The sequence below is a fragment of the Pagrus major genome, chromosome 13 (assembly GCF_040436345.1).
Source record: "Pagrus major chromosome 13, Pma_NU_1.0".
Classification (NCBI taxonomy): domain Eukaryota; kingdom Metazoa; phylum Chordata; class Actinopteri; order Spariformes; family Sparidae; genus Pagrus; species Pagrus major.
The window spans coordinates 3,034,540-3,050,164 of record NC_133227.1 but is presented as its reverse complement, the minus strand read 5'-3'; the positions used below and the strand labels follow the sequence as shown (position 1 = coordinate 3,050,164).

The window sequence follows — 15,625 nt, the reverse complement described above, 5'->3', positions numbered from 1 at the left end:
TTTTATTGTGAAATGTATAGGTGCATGTAACCCTTTATCTTTTCAAAATATACGGCCATTTGTTTTTATAAGCAAAGACCACTGTGTATTTCTACTGTGTATTTCTATTGTGTACTGTGTATTTCCACTGTGTATTTCTGTTGTGTATTTTTACTGTGTACTGTGCTTTTCTACTGTGTATGTCTACTTTGTATTTCTACTGTGTATTTCTGCTGTGTGCTGTGTAATTCTACTGTGTACTGTGTATTTCTACTGTGCATTTCTACTGTGTATTTCTATTGGGTGTTGTCTATTTCTACTGTGTATTTCTAGTCTGTATGTCTACTGTGTATTTCTACTGTGTGCTGTGTGTTTCTACTGTGTATTTCTACTATGTGATGTGTATTTCTACTGTGTGTTGTGTATTTCTACTGTGTGTTGTGTATTTCTACTGTGTATTTCTACTGCGTGCTGTGTTTTTCTTTTGTGTATTTCTACTGTGTGATGTGTATGTCTACTGTGTATTTCTACTGTGTGCTGTGTATTTCTACTGTGTATTTCTACTGCGTGCTGTGTTTTTCTTTTGTGTATTTCTACTGTGTGATGTGTATGTCTACTGTGTATTTCTACTGTGTGATGTGTATGTCTGTGTATTTCTACTGTGTTCTTTGTATATCTACTGTGTATATCTACTGTGTTTTTCTACTGTTTTTCTGTTGTTTATTTTTACTGTGTGCTGTGCATTTCTACTGTGTATTTCTACTGTGTATTTGTACTGTGTGCTGTGTATTTCTACTGTGTACTGTGTGTTTCTATTGTGTATTTCTACTGTGTGCTGTGTGTTTCTTCTGTGTATTTCTGATGTGTGTTTCTGTCTATTTCTACTATGGATGTGTATTTCTACTGTGTATTTCTACTGTGTATGTCTACTGTATATTTCTACTGTGTTCTCTGTATTTATACTGTGTATTTCTACTGTGTGCTGTGTATTTCTACTGTGTATTTCTACTGTGTGCTGTGTGTTTCTACTGTCTATTTCTACTGTTTGATGTGTATTTCTACTGTCTATTTCTACTGTGTACTGTCTATTTCTACTGTCTATTTCTGTGTGCTGTGTATTTCCACTGTGTTTTTCTACTGTGTGCTGTGTATTTCAACTGTGTATTTCTACTGTGTGCTGTGTATTTCTACTGTGTACTGTGTATTTCTACTGTGTATTTCTACTGTGTGCTGTGTGTTTCTTCTGTGTATTTCTACTGTGTACTGTGTGTTTCTACTGTGTATTTCTACTGTGTGTTGTGTATTTCTACTGTGTATTTCTACTGTGTGCTGTGTATTTCTGCTGTGTATTTCTACTGTGTGCTGTGTATTTCTACTGTGTATTTCTATTGTGTACTGTGTATTTCCACTGTGTATTTCTGTTGTGTATTTTTACTGCGTGCTGTGCATTTCTACTGTGTATGTCTACTGTGTATTTGTACTGTGTTCTTTGTATTTCTACTGTGTATTTCTACTGTGTGCTGTGTATTTCTACTGTGTACTTCTACTGTGTACTGTGTATTTCTATTGTTCATTTCTACTGTGTATTTCTACTGCACATTTCTACTGTGTTATGTGTATTTCTACTGCACATTTCTACTGTGTTGTGTATTTCTACTGCACATTTCTACTGTGTTGTGTATTTCTACTGCACATTTCTACTGTGTTATGTGTATTTCGATTGTGTATTTCTACTGTGTGATGCGTATTTCGACTGTGTATTTCTGCTGTGTATTTCTAGTCTATGTCTACTGTGTATTTCTACTGTGTGCTGTGTGTTTCTACTGTGTGCTGTGTATTTCTACTGTGTATTTCTACTGTGTGCTGTGTGTTTCTTTTGTGTATTTCTATTGTGTGCTGTGTGTTTCTTTTGTGTATTTCTACTGTGTGATGTGTATGTCTGTGTATTTCTACTGTGTTCTTTGTATTTCTACTGTGTATTTCTACTGCGTGCTGTGTATTTCCACTGTGTATTTCTACTGTGTGCTGTGTATTTCCACTGTGTATTTCTACTGTGTGCTGTGTATTTCTACTGTGTACTGTGTATTTCTACTGTGTGCTGTGTGTTTCTTTTGTGTATTTCTACTGTGTGATTTGTATTGCGACTGTGTATTTCTACTGCGTGATGTGTATTTCGACTGTATATTTCTACTGCGTGCTGTGTATTTCCACTGTGTATTTCTACTGTGTGCTGTGCATTTCCATTGTGTATTTCTACTGTGTGCTGTGTATTTCTACTGTGTGCTGTGCATTTCCATTGTGTATTTCTACTGTGTGCTGTGCATTTCCATTGTGTATTTCTACTGTGTGCTGTGTATTTCTACTGTGTATTTCTACTGTCTGCTGTGTATTTCCATTGTGTATTTCTACTGTGTGCTGTGCATTTCCATTGTGTATTTCTACTGTGTGCTGTGTATTTCTACTGTGTATTTCTACTGTGTGCTGTGTATTTCCATTGTGTATTTCTACTGTGTGCTGTGTATTTCTACAGTGTACTGTGTATTTCTACTGTGTGCTGTGTATTTCTACTGTGTACTGTGTATTTCTACTGTGTGCTGTGTGTTTCTTTTGTGTATTTCTACTGTGTGATTTGTATTGCGACTGTGTATTTCTACTGCGTGATGTGTATTTCGACTGTATATTTCTACTGCGTGCTGTGTATTTCCACTGTGTATTTCTACTGTGTGCTGTGCATTTCCATTGTGTATTTCTACTGTGTGCTGTGTATTTCTACTGTGTGCTGTGCATTTCCATTGTGTATTTCTACTGTGTGCTGTGCATTTCCATTGTGTATTTCTACTGTGTGCTGTGTATTTCTACTGTGTATTTCTACTGTGTGCTGTGTATTTCCATCGTGTATTTCTACTGCACATTTCTACTGTGTTGTGTATTTTTACTGCACATTTCTACTGTGTTGTGTATTTCTACTGCACATTTCTACTGTGTTATGTGTATTTCGATTGTGTATTTCTACTGTGTGATGCGTATTTCGACTGTGTATTTCTGCTGTGTATTTCTAGTCTATGTCTACTGTGTATTTCTACTGTGTGCTGTGTGTTTCTACTGTGTGCTGTGTATTTCTACTGTGTATTTCTACTGTGTGCTGTGTGTTTCTTTTGTGTATTTCTACTGTGTGCTGTGTGTTTCTTTTGTGTATTTCTACTGTGTGATGTGTATGTCTGTGTATTTCTACTGTGTTCTTTGTATTTCTACTGTGTATTTCTACTGCGTGCTGTGTGTTTCTTTTGTGTATTTCTACTGTGTGCTGTGTGTTTCTTTTGTGTATTTCTACTGTGTGATGTGTATGTCTGTGTATTTCTACTGTGTTCTTTGTATTTCTACTGTGTATTTCTACTGCGTGCTGTGTATTTCCACTGTGTATTTCTACTGTGTGCTGTGTATGTCTGTGTATTTCTACTGTGTTCTTTGTATTTCTACTGTGTATTTCTACTGCGTGCTGTGTGTTTCTTTTGTGTATTTCTACTGTGTGCTGTGTGTTTCTTTTGTGTATTTCTACTGTGTGATGTGTATGTCTGTGTATTTCTACTGTGTTCTTTGTATTTCTACTGTGTATTTCTACTGCGTGCTGTGTGTTTCTTTTGTGTATTTCTACTGTGTGCTGTGTGTTTCTTTTGTGTATTTCTACTGTGTGATGTGTATGTCTGTGTATTTCTACTGTGTTCTTTGTATTTCTACTGTGTATTTCTACTGCGTGCTGTGTATTTCCACTGTGTATTTCTACTGTGTGCTGTGTATTTCCACTGTGTATTTCTACTGTGTGCTGTGTATTTCTACTGTGTACTGTGTATTTCTACTGTGTGCTGTGTGTTTCTTTTGTGTATTTCTACTGTGTGATGTGTATGTCTGTGTATTTCTACTGTGTTCTTTGTATTTCTACTGTGTATTTCTACTGCGTGCTGTGTATTTCCACTGTGTATTTCTACTGTGTGCTGTGTATTTCCACTGTGTATTTCTACTGTGTGCTGTGTATTTCTACTGTGTACTGTGTATTTCTACTGTGTGCTGTGTGTTTCTTTTGTGTATTTCTACTGTGTGATTTGTATTGCGACTGTGTATTTCTACTGCGTGATGTGTATTTCGACTGTATATTTCTACTGCGTGCTGTGTATTTCCACTGTGTATTTCTACTGTGTGCTGTGCATTTCCATTGTGTATTTCTACTGTGTGCTGTGTATTTCTACTGTGTGCTGTGCATTTCCATTGTGTATTTCTACTGTGTGCTGTGCATTTCCATTGTGTATTTCTACTGTGTGCTGTGTATTTCTACTGTGTATTTCTACTGTGTGCTGTGTATTTCCATTGTGTATTTCTACTGTGTGCTGTGCATTTCCATTGTGTATTTCTACTGTGTGCTGTGTATTTCTACTGTGTATTTCTACTGTTTGCTGTGTATTTCCATTGTGTATTTCTACTGTGTGCTGTGTATTTCTACAGTGTACTGTGTATTTCTACTGTGTGCTGTGTATTTCTACTGTGTACTGTGTATTTCTACTGTGTGCTGTGTGTTTCTTTTGTGTATTTCTACTGTGTGATTTGTATTGCGACTGTGTATTTCTACTGCGTGATGTGTATTTCGACTGTATATTTCTACTGCGTGCTGTGTATTTCCACTGTGTATTTCTACTGCGTGCTGTGTATTTCCACTGTGTATTTCTACTGTGTGCTGTGTATTTCTACTGTGTACTGTGTATTTCTACTGTGTACTGTGTATTTCTACTGTGTACTGTGTATTTCTACTGTGTGCTGTGTGTTTCTTTTGTGTATTTCTACTGTGTGATGTGTATTTCGACTGTATATTTCTACTGCGTGATGTGTATTTCGACTGTATATTTCTACTGCGTGCTGTGTATTTCCACTGTGTATTTCTACTGTGTGCTGTGCATTTCCATTGTGTATTTCTACTGTGTACTGTGTGTTTCTATTGTGTATTTCTACTGTGTGCTGTGTGTTTCTTCTGTGTATTTCTGATGTGTGTTTCTGTCTATTTCTACTATGGATGTGTATTTCTACTGTGTATTTCTACTGTGTATGTCTACTGTATATTTCTACTGTGTTCTCTGTATTTATACTGTGTATTTCTACTGTGTGCTGTGTATTTCTACTGTGTATTTCTACTGTGTGCTGTGTGTTTCTACTGTCTATTTCTACTGTTTGATGTGTATTTCTACTGTCTATTTCTACTGTGTACTGTCTATTTCTACTGTCTATTTCTGTGTGCTGTGTATTTCCACTGTGTTTTTCTACTGTGTGCTGTGTATTTCAACTGTGTATTTCTACTGTGTGCTGTGTATTTCTACTGTGTACTGTGTATTTCTACTGTGTATTTCTACTGTGTGCTGTGTGTTTCTTCTGTGTATTTCTACTGTGTACTGTGTGTTTCTACTGTGTATTTCTACTGTGTGTTGTGTATTTCTACTGTGTATTTCTACTGTGTGCTGTGTATTTCTGCTGTGTATTTCTACTGTGTGCTGTGTATTTCTACTGTGTATTTCTATTGTGTACTGTGTATTTCCACTGTGTATTTCTGTTGTGTATTTTTACTGCGTGCTGTGCATTTCTACTGTGTATGTCTACTGTGTATTTGTACTGTGTTCTTTGTATTTCTACTGTGTATTTCTACTGTGTGCTGTGTATTTCTACTGTGTACTTCTACTGTGTACTGTGTATTTCTATTGTTCATTTCTACTGTGTATTTCTACTGCACATTTCTACTGTGTTATGTGTATTTCTACTGCACATTTCTACTGTGTTGTGTATTTCTACTGCACATTTCTACTGTGTTGTGTATTTCTACTGCACATTTCTACTGTGTTATGTGTATTTCGATTGTGTATTTCTACTGTGTGATGCGTATTTCGACTGTGTATTTCTGCTGTGTATTTCTAGTCTATGTCTACTGTGTATTTCTACTGTGTGCTGTGTGTTTCTACTGTGTGCTGTGTATTTCTACTGTGTATTTCTACTGTGTGCTGTGTGTTTCTTTTGTGTATTTCTATTGTGTGCTGTGTGTTTCTTTTGTGTATTTCTACTGTGTGATGTGTATGTCTGTGTATTTCTACTGTGTTCTTTGTATTTCTACTGTGTATTTCTACTGCGTGCTGTGTATTTCCACTGTGTATTTCTACTGTGTGCTGTGTATTTCCACTGTGTATTTCTACTGTGTGCTGTGTATTTCTACTGTGTACTGTGTATTTCTACTGTGTGCTGTGTGTTTCTTTTGTGTATTTCTACTGTGTGATTTGTATTGCGACTGTGTATTTCTACTGCGTGATGTGTATTTCGACTGTATATTTCTACTGCGTGCTGTGTATTTCCACTGTGTATTTCTACTGTGTGCTGTGCATTTCCATTGTGTATTTCTACTGTGTGCTGTGTATTTCTACTGTGTGCTGTGCATTTCCATTGTGTATTTCTACTGTGTGCTGTGCATTTCCATTGTGTATTTCTACTGTGTGCTGTGTATTTCTACTGTGTATTTCTACTGTCTGCTGTGTATTTCCATTGTGTATTTCTACTGTGTGCTGTGCATTTCCATTGTGTATTTCTACTGTGTGCTGTGTATTTCTACTGTGTATTTCTACTGTGTGCTGTGTATTTCCATTGTGTATTTCTACTGTGTGCTGTGTATTTCTACAGTGTACTGTGTATTTCTACTGTGTGCTGTGTATTTCTACTGTGTACTGTGTATTTCTACTGTGTGCTGTGTGTTTCTTTTGTGTATTTCTACTGTGTGATTTGTATTGCGACTGTGTATTTCTACTGCGTGATGTGTATTTCGACTGTATATTTCTACTGCGTGCTGTGTATTTCCACTGTGTATTTCTACTGTGTGCTGTGCATTTCCATTGTGTATTTCTACTGTGTGCTGTGTATTTCTACTGTGTGCTGTGCATTTCCATTGTGTATTTCTACTGTGTGCTGTGCATTTCCATTGTGTATTTCTACTGTGTGCTGTGTATTTCTACTGTGTATTTCTACTGTGTGCTGTGTATTTCCATCGTGTATTTCTACTGCACATTTCTACTGTGTTGTGTATTTTTACTGCACATTTCTACTGTGTTGTGTATTTCTACTGCACATTTCTACTGTGTTATGTGTATTTCGATTGTGTATTTCTACTGTGTGATGCGTATTTCGACTGTGTATTTCTGCTGTGTATTTCTAGTCTATGTCTACTGTGTATTTCTACTGTGTGCTGTGTGTTTCTACTGTGTGCTGTGTATTTCTACTGTGTATTTCTACTGTGTGCTGTGTGTTTCTTTTGTGTATTTCTACTGTGTGCTGTGTGTTTCTTTTGTGTATTTCTACTGTGTGATGTGTATGTCTGTGTATTTCTACTGTGTTCTTTGTATTTCTACTGTGTATTTCTACTGCGTGCTGTGTGTTTCTTTTGTGTATTTCTACTGTGTGCTGTGTGTTTCTTTTGTGTATTTCTACTGTGTGATGTGTATGTCTGTGTATTTCTACTGTGTTCTTTGTATTTCTACTGTGTATTTCTACTGCGTGCTGTGTATTTCCACTGTGTATTTCTACTGTGTGCTGTGTATGTCTGTGTATTTCTACTGTGTTCTTTGTACTTCTACTGTGTATTTCTACTGCGTGCTGTGTGTTTCTTTTGTGTATTTCTACTGTGTGCTGTGTGTTTCTTTTGTGTATTTCTACTGTGTGATGTGTATGTCTGTGTATTTCTACTGTGTTCTTTGTATTTCTACTGTGTATTTCTACTGCGTGCTGTGTGTTTCTTTTGTGTATTTCTACTGTGTGCTGTGTGTTTCTTTTGTGTATTTCTACTGTGTGATGTGTATGTCTGTGTATTTCTACTGTGTTCTTTGTATTTCTACTGTGTATTTCTACTGCGTGCTGTGTATTTCCACTGTGTATTTCTACTGTGTGCTGTGTATTTCCACTGTGTATTTCTACTGTGTGCTGTGTATTTCTACTGTGTACTGTGTATTTCTACTGTATGCTGTGTGTTTCTTTTGTGTATTTCTACTGTGTGATTTGTATTGCGACTGTGTATTTCTACTGCGTGATGTGTATTTCGACTGTATATTTCTACTGCGTGCTGTGTATTTCCACTGTGTATTTCTACTGTGTGCTGTGCATTTCCATTGTGTATTTCTACTGTGTGCTGTGTATTTCTACTGTGTGCTGTGCATTTCCATTGTGTATTTCTACTGTGTGCTGTGCATTTCCATTGTGTATTTCTACTGTGTGCTGTGTATTTCTACTGTGTATTTCTACTGTGTGCTGTGTATTTCCATTGTGTATTTCTACTGTGTGCTGTGCATTTCCATTGTGTATTTCTACTGTGTGCTGTGTATTTCTACTGTGTATTTCTACTGTTTGCTGTGTATTTCCATTGTGTATTTCTACTGTGTGCTGTGTATTTCTACAGTGTACTGTGTATTTCTACTGTGTGCTGTGTATTTCTACTGTGTACTGTGTATTTCTACTGTGTGCTGTGTGTTTCTTTTGTGTATTTCTACTGTGTGATTTGTATTGCGACTGTGTATTTCTACTGCGTGATGTGTATTTCGACTGTATATTTCTACTGCGTGCTGTGTATTTCCACTGTGTATTTCTACTGCGTGCTGTGTATTTCCACTGTGTATTTCTACTGTGTGCTGTGTATTTCTACTGTGTACTGTGTATTTCTACTGTGTACTGTGTATTTCTACTGTGTACTGTGTATTTCTACTGTGTGCTGTGTGTTTCTTTTGTGTATTTCTACTGTGTGATGTGTATTTCGACTGTATATTTCTACTGCGTGATGTGTATTTCGACTGTATATTTCTACTGCGTGCTGTGTATTTCCACTGTGTATTTCTACTGTGTGCTGTGCATTTCCATTGTGTATTTCTACTGTGTACTGTGTGTTTCTATTGTGTATTTCTACTGTGTGCTGTGTGTTTCTTCTGTGTATTTCTGATGTGTGTTTCTGTCTATTTCTACTATGGATGTGTATTTCTACTGTGTATTTCTACTGTGTATGTCTACTGTATATTTCTACTGTGTTCTCTGTATTTATACTGTGTATTTCTACTGTGTGCTGTGTATTTCTACTGTGTATTTCTACTGTGTGCTGTGTGTTTCTACTGTCTATTTCTACTGTTTGATGTGTATTTCTACTGTCTATTTCTACTGTGTACTGTCTATTTCTACTGTCTATTTCTGTGTGCTGTGTATTTCCACTGTGTTTTTCTACTGTGTGCTGTGTATTTCAACTGTGTATTTCTACTGTGTGCTGTGTATTTCTACTGTGTACTGTGTATTTCTACTGTGTATTTCTACTGTGTGCTGTGTGTTTCTTCTGTGTATTTCTACTGTGTACTGTGTGTTTCTACTGTGTATTTCTACTGTGTGTTGTGTATTTCTACTGTGTATTTCTACTGTGTGCTGTGTATTTCTGCTGTGTATTTCTACTGTGTGCTGTGTATTTCTACTGTGTATTTCTATTGTGTACTGTGTATTTCCACTGTGTATTTCTGTTGTGTATTTTTACTGCGTGCTGTGCATTTCTACTGTGTATGTCTACTGTGTATTTGTACTGTGTTCTTTGTATTTCTACTGTGTATTTCTACTGTGTGCTGTGTATTTCTACTGTGTACTTCTACTGTGTACTGTGTATTTCTATTGTTCATTTCTACTGTGTATTTCTACTGCACATTTCTACTGTGTTATGTGTATTTCTACTGCACATTTCTACTGTGTTGTGTATTTCTACTGCACATTTCTACTGTGTTGTGTATTTCTACTGCACATTTCTACTGTGTTATGTGTATTTCGATTGTGTATTTCTACTGTGTGATGCGTATTTCGACTGTGTATTTCTGCTGTGTATTTCTAGTCTATGTCTACTGTGTATTTCTACTGTGTGCTGTGTGTTTCTACTGTGTGCTGTGTGTTTCTTTTGTGTATTTCTACTGTGTGATTTGTATTGCGACTGTGTATTTCTACTGCGTGATGTGTATTTCGACTGTATATTTCTACTGCGTGCTGTGTATTTCCACTGTGTATTTCTACTGTGTGCTGTGCATTTCCATTGTGTATTTCTACTGTGTGCTGTGTATTTCTACTGTGTGCTGTGCATTTCCATTGTGTATTTCTACTGTGTGCTGTGCATTTCCATTGTGTATTTCTACTGTGTGCTGTGTATTTCTACTGTGTATTTCTACTGTGTGCTGTGTATTTCCATTGTGTATTTCTACTGTGTGCTGTGCATTTCCATTGTGTATTTCTACTGTGTGCTGTGTATTTCTACTGTGTATTTCTACTGTTTGCTGTGTATTTCCATTGTGTATTTCTACTGTGTGCTGTGTATTTCTACAGTGTACTGTGTATTTCTACTGTGTGCTGTGTATTTCTACTGTGTACTGTGTATTTCTACTGTGTGCTGTGTGTTTCTTTTGTGTATTTCTACTGTGTGATTTGTATTGCGACTGTGTATTTCTACTGCGTGATGTGTATTTCGACTGTATATTTCTACTGCGTGCTGTGTATTTCCACTGTGTATTTCTACTGCGTGCTGTGTATTTCCACTGTGTATTTCTACTGCGTGCTGTGTATTACACTGTGTATTTCTACTGTGTGCTGTGTATTTCTACTGTGTACTGTGTATTTCTACTGTGTACTGTGTATTTCTACTGTGTACTGTGTATTTCTACTGTGTGCTGTGTGTTTCTTTTGTGTATTTCTACTGTGTGATGTGTATTTCGACTGTATATTTCTACTGCGTGATGTGTATTTCGACTGTATATTTCTACTGCGTGCTGTGTATTTCCACTGTGTATTTCTACTGTGTGCTGTGCATTTCCATTGTGTATTTCTACTGTGTGCTGTGTATTTCTACTGTGTGCTGTGCATTTCCATTGTGTATTTCTACTGTGTGCTGTGCATTTCCATTGTGTATTTCTACTGTGTGCTGTGTATTTCTACTGTGTATTTCTACTGTGTGCTGTGTATTTCCATTGTGTATTTCTACTGTGTGCTGTGCATTTCCATTGTGTATTTCTACTGTGTGCTGTGTATTTCTACTGTGTATTTCTACTGTGTGCTGTGTATTTCCATTGTGTATTTCTACTGTGTGCTGTGTATTTCTACAGTGTACTGTGTATTTCTACTGTGTGCTGTGTATTTATACTGTGTACTGTGTATTTCTACTGTGTGCTGTGTGTTTCTTTTGTGTATTTCTACTGTGTGATTTGTATTGCGACTGTGTATTTCTACTGCGTGATGTGTATTTCGACTGTATATTTCTACTGCGTGCTGTGTATTTCCACTGTGTATTTCTACTGTGTGCTGTGCATTTCCATTGTGTATTTCTACTGTGTGCTGTGTATTTCTACTGTGTGCTGTGCATTTCCATTGTGTATTTCTACTGTGTGCTGTGTATTTCTACTGTGTATTTCTACTGTGTGCTGTGTATTTCCATTGTGTATTTCTACTGTGTGCTGTGCATTTCCATTGTGTATTTCTACTGTGTGCTGTGTATTTCTACTGTGTATTTCTACTGTGTGCTGTGTATTTCCATTGTGTATTTCTACTGTGTGCTGTGTATTTCTACAGTGTACTGTGTATTTCAACTGTGTGATGTGTATTTCGACTGTATATTTCTACTGTGTATTTCTACTGTGTACTGTGTATTTCTACTATTCATTTCTACTGTGTTTTTCTACTGTGTATTTCTGGTGTGTATTTCTACTGTTCATTTCTACCGTGTTTTTCTACAGTGTATTTCTGGTGTGTATTTCTACTGTGTACTGTGTATTTCAACTGTGTGATGTGTATTTTGACTGTATATTTCTACTGTGTACTGTGTATTTCTACTATTCATTTCTACTGTCTTTTTCTACTGTGTATTTCTACTGTGTGATGTGTATTTTGACTGTGTATTGCTACTGTGTGATGTGTATTTCTACTGTGTATTTTTACTGTGTGCTGTGTATTTCTACTGTGTATTTTTACTGTGTTCTTTGTATATCTACTGTGTATTTCTACTGTGTATTCTACTGTGTGCTGTGTGTTTCTACTGTCTATTTCTACTGTGTGATGTGTATTTCTACTGTCTATTTCTACTGTATGAGGTGTATTTCTACTGTGTACTGTGTATTTCGACTGTGTATTTCTACTGTGTACTGTGTATTTCTACTGTTCATTTCTACTGTGTTTTTCTAGTGTGTATTTCTGGTGTGTATTTCTACTGTTCATTTCTACTGTGTATTTCTACTGTGTGATGTGTATTTCTACTGTGTATTGCTACTGTGTTATGTGTATTTCTACTGTGTATTTTTACTGTGTGCTGTGTATTTCTACTGTGTATTTTTACTGTGTTCTTTGTATATCTACTGTGTATTTCTACTGTGTGATGTGTATTTCTACTGTCTATTTCTACTGTATGAGGTGTATTTCTACTGTGTACTGTGTATTTCCACTGTGTATTTCAACTGTGTGATGTGTATTTCGACCGTGTATTTCTACTGTGTACTGTGTATTTCTACTGTTCATTTCTACTGTGTTTTTCTAGTGTGTATTTCTACTGTGTGATGTGTATTTCTACTGTCTATTTCTACTGTATGAGGTGTATTTCTACTGTGTACTGTGTATTTCCACTGTGTATTTCAACTGTGTGATGTGTATTTCGACTGTGTATTTCTACTGTGTACTGTGTATTTCTACTGTTCATTTCTACTGTGTTTTTCTAGTGTGTATTTCTGGTGTGTATTTCTACTGTTCATTTCTACTGTGTATTTCTACTGTGTATTTCTGGTGTGTATTTCTACTGTGTATCTCTACTGTGTATCTCTACTGTGTGCTGCGTGTTTCTACTGTGTATTTCTACTGTGTGCTGTGTGTTTCTACTGTGTATTTTTACTGTGTGCTGTGCATTTCTACTGTGTATTTCCACTGTGTTCTTTGTATTTCTACTGTGTGCTGTGTATTTCTGCTGTCTATTTATGCTGTGTGCTGTGTATTTCTACCGTGTATTTCTACTGTGTACTGTGTATTTCTACTGTGCATTTCTACTGTGTATTTCTATTGGGTGGTGTCCATTTCTACTGTGTATTTCTAGTCTGTACGTCTACTGTGTATTTCTACTGTGTGCTGTGTGTTTCTACTGTGTATTTCTACTGTGTGATGTGTATTTCTACTGTCTATTTCTACTGTGTTAGGTGTATTTCTACTGTGTACTGTGTATTTCCACTGTGTGCTGTGTATTATTACTGTGCAATGTGTATTTATACTGTGTTCTGTGTTTTTATACTGCGTCAGTCAAAAATGTTTTAAAGTGATTTAACCCACCTTGTCTCTGGCGCGGAATGTGAAAAACTTGGGGAATTCTCTCTGTGTGGAAGAAAAAGGGAGACAGAGATAGAAAGAATAAAAAGATATCATCAATGTTTCCATAAAAAATTAAAAAGATGGATCTAAGCATAGCAGTGTTAAAAGGTGCAATTTGTAAGAATTGACCCCTGTCTAATTCATCCTCAAAACAAACAGGGGGCAGCATATCACAAAAGTAACCACTAATTGCTGCTTACTGTAGCTGTTGTTAAGTAGTTAGCTGAGTTAGCCATACAGCTAGAGGTCCGTGCAATGAGCTTGGGCCACGGGGGGAGTGTTTGTGTTTACACCGCAAACAAGCGAGCTTTAGACTGGGATGGGCTAGCTGGTTAGCATGCTAACTTTTATACACATCCCCTTAACATAATGTTTCTTGACAGTCTGTTGATAATTTTTGTCATTTTTTAAAAATGTTTAACCAAAATTCTCACATATTGCACCAGTAAGAATACCAAATAAATTTAAACCTAATCATAGTAGGTGACAACAAGCTATTCTGGGTTTTGCTTAAATTGCTAAACGCGTAAGTATGGCGTGTTATACAGCAATGATCAAGACCTTATTCTACATGCAGTGGGCTGTATGCTCCCATACTGCTGTAATTTAGCTATCAGGAAATCACTGTGTATTCACTCAAACAGCAAGCTCACATAATAATGGTAATGAGCTGTATATATATAGCACCACTCACTATGCTAATGAATAAAACATAGCCTTTTTCAGGGACATTTGATCCTCTGAATAATGCCCGGTAGCCCTGTTTGACGTTATCAGACAAAGTGTCCCACTTGCCAAAACAATGCCAGACCGATTGGAGATGCTCTCATCAGCTCACAGCCTCCGCAATAACAAGATAACTGCCCCGGTGCACACGCAGGAAACCTCCACAGCCATGATTTGACATTACACATAACCTCCACAATGTAGTGAACCGAGGAAAGAAAAGCATTTTAGGGTGAGCAAGCAGGATGGCGCAGACTACTAAAAAACACCACAGGCCACGTAATAACCGTGACACCGGTTAGCATGATTAGCTCTCATCAGAGACTGTGGTGCCATCAAAAGAAAAATCAATGCCTATTGTGAAAATGACAGCGGAGGTGAAAGAAATGGGTATTTCTCGAAATCTAATCCTGCTCTAAATCCCTGTCATTACCGTCATCATCTGAATGCAAGTGGCTGTTCTGATGACAATGGGTCAACCCTGGAAAGATAAATGCTGCCCTGTGTATCACAGCACAATAGACAATATATCAGAAAACAGCAATGATTGGGGGGTCAATTCCTGGTCCTGGGGCTTTATTGACTGCAGCTCCAAAAACAAACGTATATTAAATCAGAATGATGTGTAAGCTTTCTTTAATTTACACACTTCACAATTTGTGAAGTTGCAGGACCCCATGGCTTGTATGAAAAAGATTGAGCAGCCACTGCTTGATATAAAACAAACAAAAAAAAACAAAAACAACGTGATAATATTTCTAGGTGCTGTATCGTAGGCAACTGGACTTGTTTCAGTTTCTTGAAGATCCAGTTGCCCACAATACAGCCCCTAGATTTACCATGACCTGGATGACTGAGAACTTTCATCAACGTGTGGTAATATTAGTACACTGTCAGTTGATGTCATTAATCTAGCTCCTGTGAACTGTCTCCTGTAAAATGTGTTTACAGGTCTTCGGGAGTCCTACTGAATATCTGAAAAGTATTCGAGAGGAAGCTGCAGGTAATCTGATCTGAAACTGCATCCAATGGTGTCACTTAAAGTTGCATTGTGGGTAATGTAGGCGCCTAACTCAGATGCAGGTTAGTTGGAAAGTGCTACTACAGTCTGGAGAAAAGAAGCTCCTGCACACTGCTTTTGCTCAGCCTCACAATTTAAATCAAATTGGAAAAGCTATCAAAATCATGATAATGTGAAATTTTGACTAAACATTTTTTATTACACCTGCTGAACAAGATTTATAGGCCAGGACATCTCTACAGCACTTCATTATAATTCTGTTTTGTTACACATTTTATCTGTATCAAAAAGTTGTAGCTTCTTACAATTTGGATTTTGCGCTTGGCCATATTGTTATTTTAAAAATGCTTTGATAAATTGTGCAGCCCTAAAATAAAGCATATCAAAGAGCCACCTGTTCTCATTTCCTTTCGTCTTCCTCTACTTACATGAAACCTTTGGTCCACCTCACAGTTGACTTGCTTCCTGAAATCCTGTCATCATTAATGCAGCAAAAGC

The 15,625-nt window shown here is 36.8% G+C and overlaps 1 protein-coding gene across 8 annotated transcripts in view; it reads right to left on the bottom strand.

The window, feature by feature from the left end:
- The window catches only part of acaca (acetyl-CoA carboxylase alpha), a 47,511-nt gene that overhangs the window by 14,968 nt on the left and 16,918 nt on the right, over positions 1-15,625 (bottom strand). For 4 of the 8 annotated variants that reach the window (XM_073479661.1, XM_073479664.1, XM_073479662.1 and 1 more), the window contains 2 exons: positions 15,556-15,600; positions 13,342-13,383 (listed from right to left, as the gene is read on the bottom strand). In XM_073479661.1, coding sequence (XP_073335762.1) covers positions 13,342-13,383; positions 15,556-15,600 — 87 coding nt within the window. The remainder of the gene's footprint in view (positions 1-13,341; positions 13,384-15,555; positions 15,601-15,625) is intronic. The other 4 variants (XM_073479663.1, XM_073479666.1, XM_073479668.1 and 1 more) reach the window with 1 other exon arrangement.